This window comes from Podarcis bocagei (genome assembly GCF_964188305.1).
Source record: "Podarcis bocagei genome assembly, chromosome: 3".
Lineage (NCBI taxonomy): Eukaryota > Metazoa > Chordata > Lepidosauria > Squamata > Lacertidae > Podarcis > Podarcis bocagei.
Genome location: NC_138127.1, coordinates 18,031,513 through 18,054,487, shown reverse-complemented (window position 1 = coordinate 18,054,487; position 22,975 = coordinate 18,031,513). Strand labels below are relative to the sequence as shown.

General features: G+C 41.7%; 2 protein-coding genes across 9 annotated transcripts in view; both read right to left on the bottom strand.

Moving 5' to 3' along the window:
• The window catches only part of MLIP (muscular LMNA interacting protein), a 53,493-nt gene extending 47,383 nt beyond the window's left edge, over positions 1-6,110 (bottom strand). For 5 of the 7 annotated variants that reach the window (XM_081187065.1, XM_081187070.1, XM_081187066.1 and 2 more), the window contains exon 1: positions 5,940-6,110. In XM_081187065.1, coding sequence (XP_081043191.1) covers positions 5,940-6,095 — 156 coding nt within the window. In that variant the 5' untranslated portion in view covers positions 6,096-6,110. Of the gene's footprint in view, positions 1-5,587; positions 5,878-5,939 lie in introns of those variants that run through there. The other 2 variants (XM_081187068.1, XM_081187069.1) reach the window with 2 other exon arrangements.
• Positions 6,111-12,984: 6,874 nt separating this feature from the next.
• LOC308583261 (uncharacterized protein) lies at positions 12,985-22,182 on the bottom strand. 2 transcript variants are annotated; one of them, XM_081187089.1, is made up of 6 exons: positions 19,382-22,182; positions 18,345-18,599; positions 16,809-16,898; positions 16,099-16,176; positions 15,170-15,265; positions 12,985-13,155 (listed from the first exon to the last, which is right to left on the bottom strand). In XM_081187089.1, the coding sequence occupies exons 1-6, from the start codon at positions 19,592-19,594 to the stop codon at positions 13,003-13,005; spliced, it is 885 nt and encodes a 294-aa protein (XP_081043215.1). In that variant the 5' UTR covers positions 19,595-22,182; the 3' UTR covers positions 12,985-13,002. The 2 variants fall into 2 exon arrangements, with proteins under 2 accessions (XP_081043215.1, XP_081043216.1); XM_081187090.1 differs by lacking the exon at positions 16,809-16,898.
• Positions 22,183-22,975: the final 793 nt, after the last annotated feature.

Sequence of the window (22,975 nt, the reverse complement as noted above, 5' to 3'; positions counted from 1 at the left end):
TTACTGGTGTTATCTGTGTTTCAAAGATTTTATGTATACATTTGTATGTAAATACATACATTTTTATGTATTTTATGTATATTTTGGGTTTTTTAAAAAAAATAGTTTTGTAGGTTTTAGCTGTATTTTATCTACCATTTTAATGAGCCCTTTGATTAAGTGGTACATTAATCAATTAAAAAAATCACAGCTTATATACCATTTGGATGCATGGTGGGGTCACCTTGCTGTTGGGACAGTTGACTGGTTTGAAGCAGAGATTCTTTGCAAATCGTTGCTCAGTCTCAGTTAGGAATGTAAGAAGGCATCGATTTCCATTCTGCACATGGTGGTAAAATTCTACATAATTAACTGCATTATTCTGACATTAGGCCACATTGTTTCAGTAAAAAGAAGATTCAGTGCAGATTGAAGGGTAGGAGATGTCAAGTACACATAATTTATGGACTGAAATCAATTGTGAATACCAATCAGATTCACTGGATTGATTTGCATGCCGGACATAAATGAACTTTGGCAATTTCTGCTCCTATTTTCTTCAGAATTCTCTGACATCCCTAGCCTGATACCAAGTATTTCATTTGCTTTTGTAAAAATGTGTTGCTTTGAAGGAAATCAGTTATATAAGTACAGTGGTACCTCAGGTTAAGTACTTAATTTGTTCCGGAGGCCCGTTCTTAACCTGAAACTGTTCTTAACCTGAAGCACCACTTTAGCTAATGGGGCCTCCCACTGCTGCCGGGCCGCCAGAGCACGATTTCTGTTCTCATCCTGAAGCAAAGTTCTTAACCCGAGGTACTATTTCTGGGCTAGTGGAGTCTGTAACCTGAAGCGTATGTAACCTGAAGTGTATGTAACCCGAGGTACCACTGTAATTAAAAAGTAGCTTTGGAAGGTGGAGGGTATGTGTAAAGTTTTTTCCCATATCCAGGGTGAAGTCCAAAGAGTTGAGAGTGATGTGTGCTCCATGTGAATTTGATGCCCATGCCTATGTGATTTCCCTCCTTGGATAAGACACTGGAAGCATAAGTCTCAGGTGAATGAGGCACTTTTTGAAATTACCAGCATTTTACAGCAGCAGGGCTGGTTTCCAGAATTCACTTATCACCACATATTCCAGACTTTCCCATATCCTCTTCCCCAGGCTCCTCCTTTTCCTTTTCATCAGTCAGCTAATGTTCAGATGTAAAGCTGGGCTTGCCCATCTCTTCCTGAGAAAGCACTACAAAAATCCAGTCCATCTTGGGCTGCAACTTGCATTTTTAGCAAGGAATGCTATTAAGATGTCTCAGTTTACTTTCAGTGTAAGCTTCCCACTTAGCAGAGCACCTTGCAATAAACACCCTGGTCCAAAATAAACAGCATTCATTCCTATCTATCATTTGCACAACCTGGGGATGTTCAGTTTGAACTGAAAGGCAGTGAACTTTGACTTCTCCTTCAGCCAAGGAGTGTGGTGCTACTTGAGGTCAGTGTACCTTGTCCTACCCAACTACCAGAAAGAAATAAGATACATTTGCCTCTAGCCCTTAATGAATCAAGTTGTGACACATCTATCAGTGAAGTTGACCAAGCTGCCAACAGAAGTTGACTAAGCTGCCAACAGATAGTAAGAGAATGATTAATCAAAGCAAGTCAGGAGTGTCTATGGCATTCAGAAACGTCTTTCTGTAAGGAAAGTCAACATCATTGTTGCTGTACTGATAATCAGAGACTGGCATTAAAAGCCTTTATCTAATGTCAGTCTCTCGTTCAGATGACTCTGTAATGCTTCAAGCTCCATCAAGTGGAAACAGTCAGGGATCATCTTATAAAGCTGTATTATAGAACAAGATCCAGATTGTGAAGTACTCTGAATTCAAATCTATTGCTTGGTGCTGATCTCAGAAGTACTGCAGCTACCTTGAAATTCAGTCTGAAATTAGACTACTTACTGCAGACTCATAAGTAGCTACACACTTAGTCACCTGTGATGAGCAAAACCATCCAAGTGCCACAAATTACAAGTTCTCACAACTTAATCCATGGGTCTGCTATTCTGCGAAGATTCAAGAGTAAAATCACATCAGTCCACAGATTTTCTGCAACAGCTATGTGGTTAGAATACACTTATTACGGCAGCTTCCAAAGATTTTCCCCCATGGACCACCTGAAATTGCTGGTGGTACAGTACTGGTGGACCACCGATTGATTTTTCTGCCTCTTGTAGCAATTGCAATGTGCTGAACTAGGTGTTGTGGGAGTTTCAAGTGTGTTTCATAGATCGTTTCTTAAAGATTGCATTTGAGTGTGTTCAGATTCAAACTGTAATACAATATAGTATAATAAATAAAAGAAGTAATAAAGGAGTTGGACTGGATGACCCTCACGGTCCCTTCCAACTCTACAGTTCTATGAATCTATGGCCAAGAAATACAATTAAAAATGGATATAACTATCTAATGCAATATATGTGCCATCTTCAATCACAAATCCACCAACATGCTGTGGACCACCTGAATGAAGCTCACAGGCCACTGGTGGCCCATAGACCACAGCTTGGGAATCCTTGCACTATAGCAGACTTCTGCTCTCATCATTGAAATCATCTGGAGAAGCGCTTCTGACTGTCTTGCAGTTACAGTAAGTGATATTCCATTAGTTTCTACATGAACCTGGGCTTTTTAGTGCAGGGGCATCAAGTAATATTGAAGTCGGGCACCTACAATTCTGTCATCTTGACACCTGTCACAAACATTTTGCCAACCATTTTTTAAAGCGAATTAATAGGAGCCAGTGGTCATTTGGTTCTGCATTTTATACTCTTACAACGTCTTCATGTACATAGCCATGATTCTTAATGAATTGGCAGCTTATAAATGTTCTTTTAAGTAAAGGCGAATAAAGAGAAGGGAAGGAAATTCATTGATAAGCTCTCACACCAGTGCAACATCTCAAAACATGAAGCTAACCGCGTGTTGTGGGGACACCCAACATCTCATGCCATCGTGAAAATGTTTTGGACTGAGGTGCCAGACGGTAATCTTATCTCCCGCAAGAATCTATTTCAATTTCTCCCTGTGGATATTATATTGGCAAAGGGAGCCTGACATATTTTGGTACGTGAAATTCAGTGCAAAGCGAAGATGGAAAATATGTTTACTGCATGTACTGTATGTAACAAATGTCACACTAAAGATGTGGGGCTTGCAAGTCCGTTTGCCTTTGATCCTACCCCTTCGTATCAATCATCTCCCACCTCTCTCTGGGCCAGGGAAATGACAAAATATTCAGGTAGGGCAAAGCTGAAGCACTGACGCAGCAGCTGTAGCGGTAACATAGAGTACTTTTAAACGAAAGGGCACATTAAAAGGTGAGGAAGTCTTTGGGGAGGAAAATACAAGCAGTGCTATGGCTAATGCCCTTTACCAGACAGGACACTCTGCCTGCCTGCCTCTCCTTCCTGAGAAGAGAAAGAATGAGAAACTTGCAGTCACAGTCCTGAAGAAAACCAGCTAAAGCACTGAGGCTCCCCATTACATTTTCCCTCTTGAGCATAGAGCTGTAGTGGATCTGTGCCTGGTCTTCCGAAAACAATTTTTTACACGCTATTGATGAAGGGGCAAGTTGCTACTCCCACTGTTACTTCATGTCTTCATTCACAGCATCAAATAAGCTGTGAAGGAGAAAGGGAGGCAATTGCAACTGGCCTGGAAGAGGTCCTGGAGAACAGTACAACTGAGGAGAAATGGGAAGGAGGCTTCAAATGAACATTCATTTCCTAGGCTTTTCACAGTACAGTCTTTTGCAGGCTTACCCAGAAGTACGTCTCATTGTGTCTGGTGAGGTTTATATCCTAGGTACCTTAAAAACAACCAATTTATGATGGTATCGTTTTTGTGGACTCAAGGCCACTTTTTTAGATGCATGAAGCATGCCCACCAACATGCCCCAAAGGAAAACTGGGACGTGTGTCTTCCAGGGCCAGATCTTACAGAAGCCAAGTGTTACACTCTTTCAGGTTGCATCCGGCGGTGACCCAGAAGTACAAGAAAGGGTTACTTCTGGGTTTCACCACTCACACATGCGCAGAAGCGCCAAATCGCGGTGTGCACCTGCGCAAATATGGCGCTTCAGGTTGCGGGCTTTTCATGTTGCGAACAGGCCTCCGGAATGGATCACGTTCACAACCAGAGGTACCACTGTATTATTATTTTAAAAAGTTGGATGTAAAGAGGCAGTTGACATAGTGTTTCATTTTTGCTTTCAGCAGCAAATAGGTTGCTAGCCCTTAAACTGAAAATAAAAATGGAAGTACTACTGCAGCAAAATGGGAAAATAAATGTTGGACTTCGTTGCACAGCTTAAAGTCCTATTTTTGCTTTAAAATTCAGAATGAAAGTATTAAAGAAATATATTATTGCAAGGTTGGAAAAACAGGTGGACTTACATACAGAGCTGCATTTTTTAATATGTAGGAAAGAAAATTATATAACACGACATAGTAAAATCTAGGTAACAGTATTGTATGTACCGGTATGTTAATAATGATGTATAGTAGTTTTGTATAAAAGATAGAGAAAATGAACTGATAAATTTGTATATATTATGGAACTCTATGTATACAATTTACTGCAGCATACCAACAGGTCCAGGTATTGACAGGTACGCCTACATCAAGTAAACACTAATTCTAAAGAACGATTCTAGGTCCAGCCTGGGGGTGGCAGTGGCCTTGTCCCTAGGTTACTAGGTGAACACATCTCTGTGTCAGAACTTAAATAATGTAGCACAAAAACACCCCATGATAATGGAGAAAATAATCTCTAGGTGAAGGGTTGAGACTAACAGGGCCTCAGACAAAGACTCCTTGAGTAGAATAAAATGTTTGCACTGTTGTCCACAAATGATTTTATTTCTTTCACTGGCATTTGGGGGAAGTTCCAAGTCAAAGCCAGCAAAGTAAAAACTAGCAATTCTCACAGTGAATTAGGAGAAGGCAACAAAACTGATCCCTCAATTGTATTGCCTTCCTTCTCAAGAACGCGATGCAATTTCTAATTCATCATTCGGTGGAAGCGACAGGCAACACAGTTTACCCATTCCCAGGGTCAAGAATAACGCAGCCCTTTCGTGCTACCGGGAAAACAAATTTGGCACAAGCAAATTCCATTTATCACCCCGGAGTCTAAGTCAACATATACTGTAAACAAAAGCAAATCTGGGGGATTTTGGATTCTTCTCTGCCTTATGCAGTATTGGACACATAGTGGAAGGCATGCACCGTGTTGAAAGACTTGTTAAAATATATACAGAATACTTCACAAGATACAGGAGCAGATCTATAGCTTTATCATTTTAACAGGCAACTCCAAAGTACCGAAACGTCTGTAACACCACCCCCATCATTCCGACTGAGAGATAACAGCGGAATTAATTTCTACACACTGTTATTGAACCTGTTAATCTTCAAGGTCACTGACTCGAGGAAGTATCAAAATAGTAACTGGAACGTCTCAGCCATGCAAGAGCTACCGTACTTTGCATTTCTTCCATGTCCTCAACAACTCCAAGCCACCCCATTATTTTAAGGTAAACCACTTGTTACCTTTAGCTTCTCATTCCACAAAGCGTTTCTTGTTGAAGCTTCTGGTTTGTGCTTTCCTAACTCCATTTCCAAGGAAGAGAAGGGATTCAGATCCCACAAAGCAGCGCCTTAGCCGGCTACATGTTAGACACCCTACCACATCACATACTCAAGTTGTGAGACAGAACTGTATCAGGCTGCCCAGGCGATAATTTCTTGTTAGCTAGGGTTTCCATTTATAGACGTAGAAAATTCACAAATAGAACCCTGGAGGGAAGGCAAGCAACTAGCTTCTGATAACAATAAATGCCAGGCTGGCATCAAAAAAGCTGGTTAGCATTTGGCACTATCAGCACCACACAATTTTGATTACCTGGGGATCGTGAAATAAACTCTGCTTAAGGATTCCCTGATGAAACAGGAAGGACCTCAGAGATACAAGTCTGCAATAGAAGTTCAGACAACAAAATGCCACCTCCCTGGGTAATCTTTGGCTGCAGCCCAGAGGGACATCAAACACCCAAGACATACTTTTCCTAGAAGAACAGTCCAAATTGTTATTTAAAGCTCAAAATCTAGTTTGGGGATCTGGCTTAAGAGCTTTGTTAAGGGAAAAGAGTATCCAGCAGCAGTTTTTCACTTAAATTGTTCAAACCTCCAAACTATGTTTTGAATGTGAGTTTAGAATTTGGTGCTGTCCTCGAGGGCAGCTTCTAAAAAGCAAAAGCTTTTTTGGGGGGAGGGACTAGGGCATTGTCATTCAAATGGTGTGTGCGTGCTACATCATGTGATCGATTATGCAGGGTGGGGCTTACCTGTTTAACCCCCCCTCCCCCAATATTTTATTCAAGTTGGCACCCCTACACAGACACCATCATCATCCACAGGGCAGGATCAAAAGACCTGCCTGCTTCTGACTCTTTTCCTAACAGCAGGTTCCCCATAACACTTGACGCCACACAACATGTGGGGATATTATTTGATAATTTCCAAAGCTGTGCCAGGAATCATTATGACCACATTTCTCAGTGAGGTAGATGGTAGAGTTTGCTCCACATCTTACAGTACGATGCAAGCAAGTGCACTCAGGCATTATTACAATCAAGCAATATGCAAAACTTTCCACTCTCTTTATTGGGGGGAGGTTGCGGGAAATCTATGGAAATGTGTTGATTACAACTTCAAGTGAGGCAGCTATCAAAAGAGTCATTTGAAGTGGATATAAAAGTGATGGAGAACTGAACCAAAGTAATTAAAATTTCTCAGACGTGGGAGCAAATTCTAGTCCCAAAGTGTCTTATATTTGAATTTTTGGCTAGATAGGTAGATATGCTATTCATTCACTCGCAAACGAATTAGCTAATTGAAATGTCCCATTATTCATTGCAGCTGCATGATACCAGTGCAATACCTGAAAGGAGAAGCACGTACAATTTATTAAAGTGACCACAACTTTCAGAATTTTAGTTTCAGGTGTCTTTTAACTGTACTGAAAGAGCAGAGTACTCGTTGCAAAATGGCAGTCTTAAAAATATTCCCCCCCCCACTCTCTTGTAAAAAGGAAATTATTAATTAAAGGCTCACATGTGTGTGCACGCACACTTGCAGGGAATAGAAATAGATCAATAAATTTAAGGAACACCATGAAAATGGAAACCTGCCAGTTAGAAGATGAGAAGCAGAAGCTATTTCAAAGTAAGGTGAGTGGAGGACAATACTAATTAAAAGGTCAATTGCAGAGAGAAGCAGACCATTGAATATGAGTTACTTCTGAGCAAACATATATCAGGACTTTGTTTGTGAGGTTGGGCACCGCTGGATATTTAATGAGAATATAGTAGAATTTTAAGTAAAGGACCCCTGGATGGTTAAGTCCTGTCAAAGGCAACTATGGGGTGCAGCACTCATCTCGATTTTCAGGCCGAGGGAGCCGGCGTTCGTCCAGAGACAGCCTTCTGGGTCATGTGGCCAACATGACTAAACTGCTTCTGGTGCAATGGAACACCGTGACGGAAACCAGAGTGCATGGAAATGCCCTTTCCTTCCCGCTGCAGCGGTACCTACTTGCACTGGTGTGCTTTCGAGCTGCTAGGTTGGCAGGAGCTGGGACCAAGCAACAGGAGTTCACCCCGTCATGCGGATTCAAACTGCCGACCTTCTGATCAGCAAGCCCAAGGGGCTCAGTGGTTTAGACCACAACGCCACCTGCGTCCCTTGTCTGTATTTCAAGTACCACCTTTTAAACTCTGCTTTTAGATGCTTGAGAAAAGCAATGCCTCAGAATTGCTAGCAAGCTGTAAGATGCAGGCAACCCAAGCAGAAGTCCATTTAACTGAAATGAAAAGAATATGCTTCCTTCCATTATCCTAATATCCCTCCCACTCTTGGCCTCCTTAGTAATGAATGTTAGACTGCAAGCAGCTCAAGGCAAGGACTTGTCATTCTGTAAAACACCGTGGCGTATCAATGGTGCTATATAAATAAAAAAACCAAGATTTAATTACATTTTAAAAAATGTGTATTACACTTCAGAACAGGAGTTTAAATCTTAGAAAACCATTCCCACTTCATCACTTCATCATTACAAAACATCTCCCTCTGTATATGGACAACCAATTAAAAAAATTTGAGATTTGGTTTAGTAGTATTTTATTGAATATGTACAGACACACACGCAAAGCCTTTTGCATAGCATGGGATGCAGGCTCTGATGTCTAGTTAGTTGTAGAAGAATAACCTGGCAACAGTTCATGGCTGATAAAAGTCAGCAGTCCAATATTAGTAACTCTGCTGGGAGGGGGATCATTCCCTGGCGCACAGAGTGAGATTCCTAGGTTCACAACAACAACACACCCTTTGGTTGCTACACCAACGAAAGCAGGGCTGCCTTGGAAGTGGTTCAGAGCCATTTGGGCAACAGTTAGCAGCCAGTAGTAGGAGAGCATGCCCAGTAGCAGGAACAACTTGTCTGAGGGTGTTTTCACACATCGCACTAAAAGCGCCTGTGAGTCTCTCATGCCCTATTTTTGTACACTTATGAATGCTATTAACAGGGCAGTGAAAAGTGAATAGTGTCATATTTAAACCAAACGTGCGTTCTAGCCAACTAGATGCCAATGCAAAAAGAAATTTTAAAAAATCGTGGTATGTGTGGTTTTTTGTTTTTGTTTTTAATCCCCCATAACTTCACTCCAGATAATATGATGCCTCAGATTATTAATGTGCAGTAAACTACATGCTTTCACTGAAATAATTCATTTTTCTTTTCTTTTTTGGTAGGTCACTTCCCTGCTATTTATTGCAAAACCCAACCTGACAGTGTTTTGCTTTTGGACATGAATTTGGATTGTGGGTGTCTCTATGAGCATGTTCATGTTTTCTATGAATTTGCAAAGGTATAATGTAGTTATCTTTTAAAAAGTCAGCTGCTTGGAGACCTTTTAGGTGACAAGTGCCTAATACATCTGCAGAAGAAGAGGAGCAGATTTTTCAGTGGAAAATGAGGTGCCAGTACTCATATAATGACCACTGGACTGTGGTGCCGGCACAAAATGTCTGTCCTGGGCTGTGAAAAAAGGTTTGTGCATACTCTGTACCAGTGAGTACTGTCAAAAAAAGCAAATAATAATAATAATAATCCCTTAATGCTGTGCTGAATCCTGTCCTCCAATTGCTCAGAACTTTTCTTCCCCTGCCAAAGAGTCTTCCATTTTATTTTTATTTTTCCTCTTTCTTGGGGCACTTAAGAATTTTGGTGGGCTTACCGTATTCCTGTGAGGTGCCTGTGAGCAGTGACTGTGTCCTTCTTTCCATTAAACTTTCTCCATTTCTGTGCAACCTCCTTGGCCGCCTCTACTTCCTGCTCTGAAAAATCCCCGTGGGAGAAGTTATCTCATGAAGTTCTCTTCTCCAAAGCTTTAACTGAAGAACGGGAAGCTGAGTTGGGGAGTGTGTGTCTGTGTCTACTGAGCACCTGAGATGGGTACACTCACAGATATTGTTCTTGGTACATTAAATATATCAATTTTTGTGTGTATCTTTTTGGAATATCCACAAGTTTGTATAATTATTATTTTCTTGGGGGGGGGGGAGAACAGCGCTGTGAAATTTGGAGCTTGCAGATTTTGAAGGGCAGCTGCATCTCTCTGCAAATACTGGTTTGATTTCTTCCCCACCCTTAACTCTGGGTGGATGTTCTTACCCTTACAAACATCACAGAAACCCAATAGCAAGTTGACGGTTTGTGGTTTTCTTGTGAACATTTTAAGTATAGCCACTGGTAACTTTCTAAAGTGGAAATTGCTATAGCTCAGAATGACTAGAAACATCACATGTCTAAGAACCACTCTTCCGTAATCCTGAAAGCACCGCGGATGGTTTTGGGAATGCACTCTGAACGTGCTCAAAGACCTGTTTATTTCTCGTTACATCACATGGTTCGGACACAAAAACATGTTTCTGAGCAGAGGCATGGTGACCCCTTGGCTGAAATTAAACTCTGCGCAGAGAGGTATCCCACTGGAAATGAAACGCACTTGGAGAGCCTGCTGTTATCATCACAGTTCTTCCCTTTCAGCTGGCGTGGAATCGGAGGACGAGGGGGAAGCTAATCTTGTGAGGGATCACAGGCCACATTCCGACAGCAGCACCTGCTGCCATCACTCTGCAGACAATACTGCTTGCTTTGTAAATACGATGGAGGAGGGCGAGATAACCAGCCATGGGAAATGGGTGGGGGGAAATAGTGTCACGTGCCTTATACTAACTAATACTACGTCCTCCTCTAAGGAGCAGAAACACAGGAACCTTGAGTGCTAAACATCCATAATATGTTTTTCAGAGAGGAACCACTTGACCACGGCTTCATGCCAAGCCTTTTTTTATCGACAACAGGCTTCAAGTATGGAATATGCATGCATCTGTGGGGGGTAGAAGGCAGAAGAGTATGTGAAGGAAGAAGTCTGACTATGCTTGTAGAAATATGAGGGCCAAACAGAGGAATTCACGCCCGGGGTGTTCTCAGTTGGAGTAGCTGACAAGGGCAAAATGAGAAAAACAGTGGAGCTAAAATCAGAGTCTCCACCATCTCAGAGGACTGATGGGTGGATGGCTCAGCTTCTTTTATGGATGGTTGTGCAGCTTCAAGGCCAGTGCCGGATTTTATGTATAAGCTAAACAAGCTATAGCTTAGGGCCCCACTCTCTTGGGGGCCCCCAAAAAAATTAAGGGGAAAAAAACTAGATGTACATTTCCAAACTATAAGATAAAAAACAAATAAAATAAAACCTACATACAGCAACAGTGTTTTGCGTTGTGTAGGCTCCTATTTGTTATGTGCAAATGGCTTTAGATACCTATTAGGTCCGTAAATTACCATATAGCATATATTCAACACAAAAAACAGTGACAATTTGTTGTTGACGAAGGGCAGCTGGACATATAAAGGGCCCCATTACCTTCAGTAGCTTAGGGCCTCATCAAACCTAAATCCGGCCCTGGCTTCACCTAATGGCTGCATCAGCCCTGTTTTGAGAAGAGGCATTAGAACAATCAAGTCTGTTATAGCGCAGGATGTAGAGATGCTCTGTTCATCATCAAAAGAATACAGTTAAGAACCCCAGCTTCCAAATTATGGACTTTGTTTTTAAGATTAAGGATAGAGGAAAAGAACTGAAGGGGGAAACAGCTAGCATAAAAAAGAAAAAAGTTTCTTCTCTAAAAAACCTTACAGCAGGCAATCTTAAGTGTCTCAAACTTACTTGTGAGGAGCAAGGACTGCTCATGATATTCCAGAAATCATAAATTTTCGACAGGGGACAATCCCAGTTTTTAACCCTGTGTAATCAGGATAGAGGGTTGATGAGAAGGAGCCTCCAGCCAGGTATGATGGCCACGAGGGCTTGAAAGACCTATGTGAATCCACCCATTCATCTGATGGAGCCTCTCCTGCATGTACCATTGTCTTCTGACACTTTCATTGGGACAGCATCGCATATGTGGAACTCCCTGTCCTCAGAGTCTAGATCACTTTTCTCTTTATCTCAGTTCCACCAGAGTTTGAAGACCATTTTCCTTTGAAATGAGCCTTTAATTCTGTTGCTGTGCAATTTCATTGCTAATGTCTCATCTCTGGGGCCTGGGCTATGGGGTTTTTTAAATGCAGCTTTCAGTATTGAATTATGTTGGTATTTATCTAGTCATTTTAGTGGTGAAATTGGCTAATTTATTTTTTGTGTTTTGTGAAGCTCTCTGATCATCTCCCTTTGGTTCAGAGAAAATGAAGAAAGATTGTTGTGTATGTAAATATTCTTAAGAATATCAGGGGCTCTGTCTTCTGCATTCACAATTATCTCTCCTCTACTAGAATGCTGCATAAACAATGTGAAAATATGGCCACCTATATATATTTTTAATTGGGCCAACATTTTGGTAAGATAAAAACTTACCATAAAAGATGACATGAAAATCAATGAGAGTGTGGATAAAATGACTGAAAGAAAAATCTGTTGGCCTTTCCTCCAATTATTTCCCAATCATCTTTGAAATAAGTTTTTGTATGACAGCATAACTCATTTTAAAATGCACTTGAAGCTGAATTTTGAAGCAAAGTTGTGTATGTTTAGCATGGAGAAGAGGAGAGTGAGAGGTAATATGTGAGCCATCTTCAAGTATCTCAAGGGCTGTTAGATGGAAGATGGTGCAAGCTTGTTTTCTCCTGCTCTGGAAGGTAGGACTCAAACCAATGGATTCAAGTTAAAAGAAAAGAGATTCCAACTAAACACCAGAAAGAACTTTCTGATGGTAAGAGCTGTTCAACAATGGAAAAGATTCCCACAAGAGATGGTAGACTCACCTTCCTTGGAGGTTTTTAAGCAGAGGTTGGATGGCCATCAGTCATGGATGCTTTAGTTGAGATTCCTGCATTGCAGGGGGTTGGATTAGATCAGGCGTTCTCAAACTCGGCCCTCCAAATTTTTGGGGACTGCAACTCCCATCATCCCTAGCTAACAGGACCAGTGGTCAGGGATGCCGGGAGTTGTTGTCCCAAAACATCTGGAAGGCCGAGTTTGCCTATGCCTGGATTAGATGATCATCAGGGTCCCTTCCAACCCTACAATTCTACGATTCTTTTCACTCAGTATTTCAGTTTTTATAAATCCCAGTCCAAGCACAATTCAAGGCATATTAATTGAGCATACCAGTAGATTTTGGGCTGCTGAAATTCAATTCCGTTGTATTGGCTTAAATCAGAGATGGAGAACATCTGACCTGCAAATGTAATCTAGCCCATCAAACCTCTGAATCTACTGCCAGCAAGCTCCCTAGGCCACCCCATTCTACCTAGCTCTATCCTTTAAAACTATGAATAAATCTGAGCAGTTCACAAACCATATTCAATGCAACAGAAAAACTTTTTTTCTAAAAAGAATAATTTATTAAGGGGGGTAAAAAGCATTGTTTAAACAGTCTGAATAGAGGTGGCCTTCTGAATTGTCCGTCTCCTCGGGCTCAAAGTCATCAGGGTCTTGCGCTAACTGGTCCGTGTCTTCGTCTGAAGTGGAAGGGCGTGTTAGGATGATTCGAGGTATCTTGGATACAGTAAAAGAATGTAGGGAAGGGGGTAGGGAAGAGAAGTGAATTGCACAAGAGAATCTAGAAGCTAACATTCGTTTGCTGCCAAGAACTCTCCTCTGACACAGATCTCCCTTGCAAATTTTAATGTCATGCATTTTCCAGATATTCTCTGAATGCTTAACTGTTCCCCAAATGTTGGATAGCTTAGGAATAGTCTATTCTCATATCCTTCTTCCTCAGATTGGAAGGAGAGGCCCACCTACAGTGGAAATATGGCTGGAGGGGGACCAGAGAGGGTCTGTGCTCGGATTATATATGGGGCTTTGGTGGATGGTTTTATATTGCTGGATTTTTTCATTCTATTTTTTAGAATGTACGCTTTCGAGCACAATTCAAAGTGTTGGTGCTGACCTTTAAAGTCCTAAATGGCCTCGGCCCACCCCCTTTGTTCAGCCCAAACACAGGTCCAGCTCCGAGGGCCTTCTGGTGGTTCCCTCATCACAAGAAGCGAAGTTACAGGGAACCAAGAAGATGGCCTTCATCCTGTGGAATGCCCTCCCATCAGATGTCAAGGAAATAAACAACTATATGATTTTTAGAAGACACCTGAAGGCAAACCTGTATAGGGAAGATTTTAATGTTTGATGTTTTATTGTGTTTTTATATTTTGCTGGAAGCTGCCCAGAGTGGCTGAGGCAACCCAGTCAGATGGGTGACATATAAATAATGAAATTGTTATTGTTATTGTTACTACTACTACTACTACTAGAAAGTTACAGGACACCTTGAGTGGTGATTTCCGGGTCATGCAGCCAGCATGACTAAACCACTTCTGGCATACAGAACACTGTGACAAGTGCCAAAGCGCGTGGAAACGCTGTTTACCTTCCCACTGCAGCAGTACCTATTTATCTACTCTTGCTGATATGCTTTTGAACTGCTAGGTTGGCAGGAGCTCACCCTGTCATGTGGATTCAAACTCCCAACATTACAATCAGTAAGTCCAAGAGGCTCGGTGGATTAGACCACAGCGCCACAGCAATCCCTTTCAGGATCTGTATTATTTGCAGAAACTGCCTACAACATCCATCCTCTATCTCTTTCTCTCTTGTGGTTTTCTCAGTAACCAGAGGGACATTGGATTGATATCTACTGATATTTAATACTGTCTCTCTAAATGTAAAGAACCAATAATTTCCAGCAGTTACTGCATTTTTTATTAGAATGGTTTAGGCATTAGGGTATACAGTCGTACTTTGGAAGTTGTATGGAATCCGTTCTGGAAGTCCATTCGACTTCCAAAACATTCGGAAACCAAGGCGTGGCTTCTGATTGGCTGCAGGAAGTTCCTGCAGCCAATCAGAAGCCATGGAAGCTCTGTCAGATGTTTGGGTTCCAAAGAACGTTCACAAACCAGAACACTCACTTCTGGGTTTGCAGCGTTTTGAGAGCCAAAACATTTGACTCGCAAGGCATTGAGGATCCAAGATACGACTGTATTAATATTTGCTAATCTACTAATATAAATCAGAATTAAAGTTAGAGAAGATTTGAGCTGTTTTGCTAAACTATTAAGTGCTGAAGCAAGTATTTTAATGCTATTGCAACAGGGCATATTTCCATTTTTTCTGGAGAAGAGCTGTGTGCCTGAAGGATTTTCCACACTACTATCTATTCAACTGTTTTACTTTAAATTTGTTCCTATGGTTTTTTGTGGGGGTGGGAGAAGAAGCAGAATGTTAACTAATTCTAACTATTGGTAAATAGTATTCATTCTCCAAAGTCGATGATGAATTTGAAACCTTCTGACAAGAGCCCAGGCTAACACTGACATCTGGTGGGTTGTTTTTAATTCAGTACAAGAACCAGACAGATAACTTACCATTCAGGGGTAGGTGGGTATAAATAAAAAGAACAGGGATTTTTTTTTCTGGGGAGGGGAGATTAAGCTATATTTTACCAAAACATAATAGTAACACCTCTTCAGACACTATTAATGCATAAATATCTTCCTCCATCATTACTTACTGTTATAACATGATTTACTGTCTGGAATGGTCCACTTTTGGATGGCATCTCAACAGGGCCAGAATCAGGTGTGCTGGGTTCTGATATAAGGGCATCCTTAAAAAGAAAAAGAAGAAAAATAGCCAATTCACTTTTCAGGCATTATTGAAACAGGTGAGGAAACCTGGAACCATAATGTTTATTCAACAAGTGAAAAAAGCACCTCTCTCTCTCTCTCTCTCTCTCTCTCTCTCTCTCTCTCTCTCTCTGCCATTATTTACTCAAAGAATTTCTTACCCACTCTTCATTATTGAAAGTCACCTCAGAATAAGTTACAGTAGAAACGTTACAGACCAGAGACGTCATGAAAGGACAAAATAAATAGAGGTACAGCCCAGAACCTAACAACCAACAACTGAAGCATGCCACCAGATTCATCTAAAGGTCTGGGTGAAAAGTTAAGTCTTCGGCAGCACTGGACTTAGGTTCATAATATTATTATTAGCATTGGCATTTTAGTCACCTTTTTTGTTTACAAAAAGTAACCAAGAGCAACTTACAATTGAAAATTTTCTCACAGAAGAAGAGAGCAATTTTCTTTCAGTACAGGCCATCTGCTAAAATACACTGCTGAAAGAGGGTAGGCCACAACTAATGAGCTTAATTCAGTATTAAAGGTAAAGGTAAAGGTACCTCTGCCCATACGGGCCAGTCGTGTCCGACTCTAGGGTTGTGCGCCCATCTCACTTAAGAGGCCGAGGGCCAGCGCTGTCCGGAGACACTTCCGGGTCCCGTGGCCAGCGTGACGAAGCTGCTCTGGCGAGCCGGCACCAGCGCAGCACACAGAAACGCCAATTCAGTATTAAGTGACCTTTAATAACCCACCTAACCTACCTTGCAGTCCAGGAGAGCATTTCATAAAGTGAAATATGAAAGCAAAGACTCTATACCTCCGCAACTTTGTCTTCGGATTGTACCCCAGCCAAGTCAAGTGGGCCATCTTTGGACACATGTGCTATTAAGATTCCCTGGGGAGAAATAAGACATTTCAGACCTGGAGTTTATTTTGCTAGCTATGCATTACTAAGCGCACAGGGAGAAAAAAAAACTGCCTTAAAAATTATATGGACGCCAGTTATTTTGGTGGGCACAACAACAAAAATTGAAGCCAGCCTTCCCGGGCTAGTAAGATCAAACCAAAAATTCACTTGGGAGAGAAGAGGGCCAGAATCAGGTGTGCTGGGTTGGGAAGAGATTTGAGACCATGAACAGAAATGTTTTTGTGGCATGATGACACGGACACACTGCCCCAAGAGCAAGGAGCAATTGTGAAATGAACAGGTGTGATACTTGCATTAGCATAGAAGCAAGTAGAGTCACCTTGAATCAAGGTGGGAAATGATACTGGTAATGGCATTTCCAACATATGGGCTTTGTATACAAACAAACAAACAAATATTATTTTAGTCATCCCTCAAGAAGTTGAAATTCATGTGATTATTCTGAGGTTCAGCATAAGCTAACCTTTCTGCTTTTCTTATTAAGACAGGCTGCCATGTAATGACTTCCAGTGAGACAATGGCAAGACAGGAGGATGACTGTTTTGGTCTCTCACAACAAAGAATTAGTAGTTGGAAAATGTGTGAGTAATGAAATGCACCTCATCATTTTCTTTACATGAAGATGAGCCCTTTCCACCAGCAATGCTAATACCAAGACTCCCCATTTGACTGCACACAGTAATCGTTATCTGGAAGAGAATTGTAGTTCATATTGAATAGGCAGTTAACAAGCAAACACAACACTTATTCATTCTTATTAGACAAGCAACAAGTAATGAAACTCATGCACAACACACACACATGGAAAATGCTGTTTCGTTCAAAATGAACAGAGATCTCAGCAGTCCCTGTGCTGCAGTAATTACCTTTTTAAACATGGTGGCACAGAACCGGAGGAATACTTATACAACATAGATGGCAGCCCCATTAAATAAATTCTAAGATATATTTGTTTATGACTCCTGGAAGATGGAAGTTATGGAGGAAGTGCCAAGGAATTGGAGACAACCCCAGCAGATTCACCCAAACCCTCCAGCATTGACCCTCCCACCTGTTCTCCCTCCAGTTTCCTCCATCTTGTGATCTGGGATGCAATGCAATGGAACCTGTATCAACTGTCAACACAAATTGCAATCTGACAGCTTAATTTTGGGATGGCATAATGAATGTAGGCAGTATATGATGGCAGTCTGGATTCAGAATTAGTCATCAGGGCTATGGATTTCAACGGTTCTGCATCAAGCAGGGCAGTCTGGATCGAACCCCATATTATTAGTTAGCCTCTTAATTTAACAATAAGTTAAAATGAATTATGCCATTAGGCAGTACAAAGTAGTATACCATTAGGTGCTCAAAACACAACATTTACACAGGGGTCCCTTTATCTTTACCTAATGTAAAAAAAATAAATCCTTTTAATGATCAAAGCCAGCTTCAATTTTAAAAAATGCATTGTTTGACCAAGAAGCTGTCAAATTATTCCTTTGCATAAGTTTAAAGTGCAGATTTCTAGCACTCATGTCTCTAACAATTATTTTTAATAGTTTACATCTATCTTGTCTGTTTAGAAAATGTAATTAGTGAAAGCATAAGACAAGTCACAATTTCTGGGACGTTAATCCATGAATATTTTTCCTTAATTTAGTCAGCAACACAATCCTCTACAGATCTACTCCAAATAAGTCCCAGTGGGGCTTGCTTCAAGGGATGTGGCTATAGGATGCAGTTTAAAATAAGCTTTGGGTTCTCAGCCTTCTTCTTCTTGACCTCCACTTAGAAAGAGTGCCTTTCCCTCACACACATTGCCTTGTATAAAAGTAACTGAGAGCGTGGGCCTACTTTAGGGACCTAGGAAGGTAAAGGTAAAGGGACCCCTGACCATTAGGTCCAGTTACGGACGACTCTGGGGTTGCAGCGCTCATCTCGCTTTATTGGCCGAGGGAGCCGGCATACAGTTTCTGGGTCATGTGGCCAGCATGACTAAGCCGCTTCTGGCGAACCAGAGCAGCGCACGGAAACGCCGTTTACCTTCCCGCCGGAGCGGGAGCTAATGAATACAGACTGTTCCATTTATTAGCATTCCATTCTAGAAAGCAGAACCAAGAGGCAAATGCTTCTTCTTGCTCATGGGTTACCTTCAAGGGTGACTGTGTTGTATCTGCAGCTCCTGGGATCTGCTCCTTGCTTTCCTTTGAAAACCTGTTGCCATCCGTCGGGAAGCTGTTTGCAGCTGCAACTGGAACCTGTGGTTTGCTGTTGGCCACTGGGAAGGGTTTTGACTTGGTTGCCACTTTTTGCCTTTCCTGTTGAAAAGTGACTCTAGCATTTCTTTGATCTCGAAGGTTGTCTCCAGAGTCAAAGAGACTCCCAGAGAATTTGGATATGGGCTCCTGTGCAAATTTAACCAAACAAACAAACAAACCATGGCTTAGCTTTATGTGTGAACCAGACCACAGTAAATGTGAAAAGGCACAAAAGGAAGACAGAGCTGCTTGTGTAGCTTCACTCTCACTTCTGAAGGTACAGCCAGGATTATATGTTTTCCACAAATCCAGAGAATCTCAGCTCAAGCTCTGAAATCAACAGTTTCTAACAGCAACTCAGATGTCTATGTGCAAATTTACATTGCTGTGAAAATCCCAAGATTATCAGTCAACAGTGAGGATTGGCATTGTACAGTTCATCCTGTGAAAATCTGAAGAACAAAATTGTCTGTTCTGGACATACACTAGAGATAGTTGATATATGTCAAAATAAACTAGTGAATTTTACTCAGCATAGACCCATTGAAATTATGAACATAAGTTAGGTCCATTAATTTCAATGTGTAAAATTTAGATGAATACCACCCAGTTTCTCTGACACACCAAAGCCTCTATTTCCTGTTCCAGAATCTCTTGTTCTTTTGCCCTTCAAACTTCTCATTATTTTTTCAGCTACTTCTGATATGCAGCAATCATGTAAATGAGTATTGGACTGATTTCAATGAGTTCAAGGGCTATCATACTGCTAGAAAATCTGTGAATGTTATTACTTCCTAATAACATTCAGAATCTACAACATTAGCCAGCATAATTTCTTTTCTCTCTCCTTGGTTCTTTTCTTTGATTTCCTCAAGCCTGAATATGGCTGCAGGAGGGTGCAGCACATCTTTTGCTGGATTGGCACTTACATCCTCATCAGGATCCTCCAGCTCCTCAGCTTCTTGTTCGGGGCTGATCCGCCCTTCCTTCCATTTTTCATTGGACGAGTTGAATTTGTACAGACTGCACCCTTGGACATTCTCCTTTCCCTTCAAAGAGCCCCAGCGAGAACCCTGGGAATTCCAGTTATGACTGCCATGTAGCTTAGGAGACTTGGGAAGCCATTTGACAGAGTCCTGCATGGAAGAGCAAAAGCACAAGAGTTTAATTCAGCACAGAGTTCAGGCACTCGAAAAGGATGCCTGCTAATTGGACACAAGCTAGAATAGATGACTTCAAGTTTGCCAGGCATCCAGTCAAGCACAAGCTTATCGGGTGTGTTGCGAAGTCAGCCAGTCATTGGCTGTGGGAAATGAATGGAGTCACTATCTGATGACGAAAAGGTTGGACAATAGTGAGCAACGTAGAAGATGCTGTTGCCTGCCAGAACAATAGGAGGCAGGGGAACACACACAGACATGCACTTTCATCAGTAGCTATTGGTAAACTCTTATTTTGTTGGACAGAGAGATGCCATGCAGAGATGAGACTATCCAGTAACTTGGGCTATCTGCCCCATCTCAAGGCTTGTTTACCCTACCCTTCCCATGTGCTCTATCCCTCCCCATCATTCACACAATGCATAAATGGAAACATAAGTTTGGATGTTTCCATCCACAATATGTGAAAAGGGGGTGCGGGTTGCAGTGGCATGGATGAGCTCAAGGGAACTACAACACACCTTCCCAGATGCAGACATGTCAGTCTTCCTGTCCCCAAGGAGACACCTGATCTTAAAACCAATCTACCAAATTTGTCAAAGTTTCATCTTAAATGTTTTGATACTTCCGGCAATCAAACTGTACAAGAGCTATGGACTTTGCAACAAAGCTCAGCTTCTTCACAAACCTCTTGAACCTTTATTAGCCTTACAGGACTGATTAGATCAAAAAGAGTTGAAAAAGTAACTTCTAAGTTACTTTTGCCTCTGATGACAAATGTGCTTGGAAATTCATAAGAAACACCTGCTATCAAGGGGCTTATCAACTATGGCAGACTTAATAGTCTATTGGGCCATATCTGGTGCCATTCGTAATGACTGCCTAAAACATCCAGATGATAAAGACTAAGGTAGAACAACATATTTCAGGAGCATTCATTTGTTTCTCCTCCTATAAAGCTCTGTACACCTTGGACTCATAACCTACGCCTCATTTTGTCTTCCTGAAACTGAGTTAAGACCTCTGTATTAACAATACATGAGCCTTGTTCAAACAGCAGAGTGATAACTTCAGCATGTTACTTTTCCTTCTTTTTATCCACTCATAGTTCCTGGGAATTGGTGGGCTATAGAAAAAATCTAGGATATTTGGTAACTACAAGCAGTATTTAGGTGGTCTTAATCTCTATAAATAAGGCAAACACTCAGGAAATCCCCAGACTTGTGACAAGACAAAAAATGGCAAGCATATTCAAAGCAACAGCCCTTCCACTATCTTCACTGAGGACTGGATCAGATCATTAAATATCTTTAATTTATGCAAATTACATATTTATGCAACCTCTACACACAAACACATATGTACACATATGGGATGTGTAATTGTGTGATACACAAACAATGAATGGAACTTCCAGCAATGTGTCTGTTATGGCACCATCTAGTGGATTCTGTTGCAAGAAACAAACACAACAGATTTCCCTAGTTCATCTCCAATTGCTGGATCCTATGAAACATTTATTATCTCTATAGCCACAGACAGTGGCATGGTGAAACACTTCCCACTAGGTAAGCAGACTCTAGTGCGAGTCAAAGCAATCTGTCTCTAGCCAACGTCTTCTAAAGAAAATGGACTGTTTGCCCACAGCAATTCAAGCCAAATGGGCTGACATAACAGAACACTTAGTTTAAACACACAAAATACATAAAAGGGGATTTGTGGGTTATTTTTCTGAATACCTCTTTAAGTGTTTAAAAGATTCACACACTTCACGAAAAATCTGGTTCTTCAGCAGCTCTGTTCAGTACTAAGTAATTTACACTTCTAACGGCATTCACACAACTGACAGCCATGCAAGATCTTTGATGGTCCCGCTCTGGATTATTATATTTTCAATAATGGTTGATTGACAGTAATAAATATTTTGATTGATTATTATGAGATATAGCTGAGAGAGGAACAGGGTTGGGGCAGAGACATGCAAAATCTTTTGGCAATCCCTGTGTTATGGTATCAGATTGTGTCAGGATAAGAGGAAATGTTTGATCAAGGAGTGGCACTCAAGCAACTTTGGAGCTGGTTGAAGTATTCCATTTATGAATTAAACTCAAGTTTGAGTTGGGAAAAACCAAATGAGATGCTCCAAAATGGCACCCGTGAAGACCACAATACACAGCTGTTTCAGAAACCTATGCTGGTTACAAAGGAAGGAAATACCGTCAGGCCCACCACTGTGATTTAGCAGGTGTAGCCTAATTCCTCCACCACCACCATCCTCACCAGCAAGGCAGGAGCCCGGACAGACAGGGTGCCTAAGCATGCCTGCTAACAGAACAAGAAGAGACTCAAAGGAACCAGTAACTACAAGCCTAAGGTGAGCTGTTGTTCAGGACCTAACCAGAACATACAGTCATCTCACAGCAGCAACAGAAATTACCATGATGAGAAACCTGGAAGCAAGCAAGCCAGCTGTTGAGCCAGCCAAGCAGAGTTTTCTTTCCCCTTACACAAGGCGAGGGAGAAGCCCTGTGATGGTTAGACACTGAGCCACAGGATGCTTATCCTTCCTCAGAGCAGAGAAACAAGCCATCCGGCAGGCAAGCCGTGTTCCACAGTGTGCATGGAACCAATTGGCAAGCCCATGATCTGTATCATCAGACCAACTGGTAAAGAAAGTATGTTGCTATACCAGCTTAGAGATTGATGGAAGCAGGAGGTGGGTAAGGAGCCTCCTCATTGCTGCCGAGACAAACACAGATGATCAGCGCCAAGTGCTTTAACTAAACACTGTGGAAAGTTATTTAGCTAACAGGTATTAGGGAGAGACTGCAACCAAGACTGATGTGATCCTTCAGACATTACAGCAGGGGCGGGGAACATTTTTCAGCCTGAGGGCGACATTCCCTTCTGGGCAACATTCTGAGGGTCACATTCCAGTGGTGAGGGGGTGGGCAGGCGGAAAAGTGTGTGGAGCAGCTGATGGCTATTTTACCTTTGTGCAGTAGTGTCATTTCTGCACACACACACACACACACACACACACACACACGTGCACACACACATCTAGACAAGCAAGAGGCATAATCAGATGCACATTCCAGCCAAGCAGAAAATCTAGGTTGTGAAGCAGGGAGCAAGTTCCAAGCATCAGATAAAGGCTGGAAGGGCTGCATTTGACTCTCAGGCCCGAGGTCCCCCACAGATGTGTTACAGTCATGGAAGCTCAAAATGAGGGCTGTAATCAACAACCTGATCTCCTGGGGTTCTCAACCGTGCAGGGAGCCTCCGTGTGTAGCAAAGGCTCCCTGCTGTAGAAGCTACAGAAGAGCACAAGCAAGCTAGAGGGAGCCATGCAGCATGAGG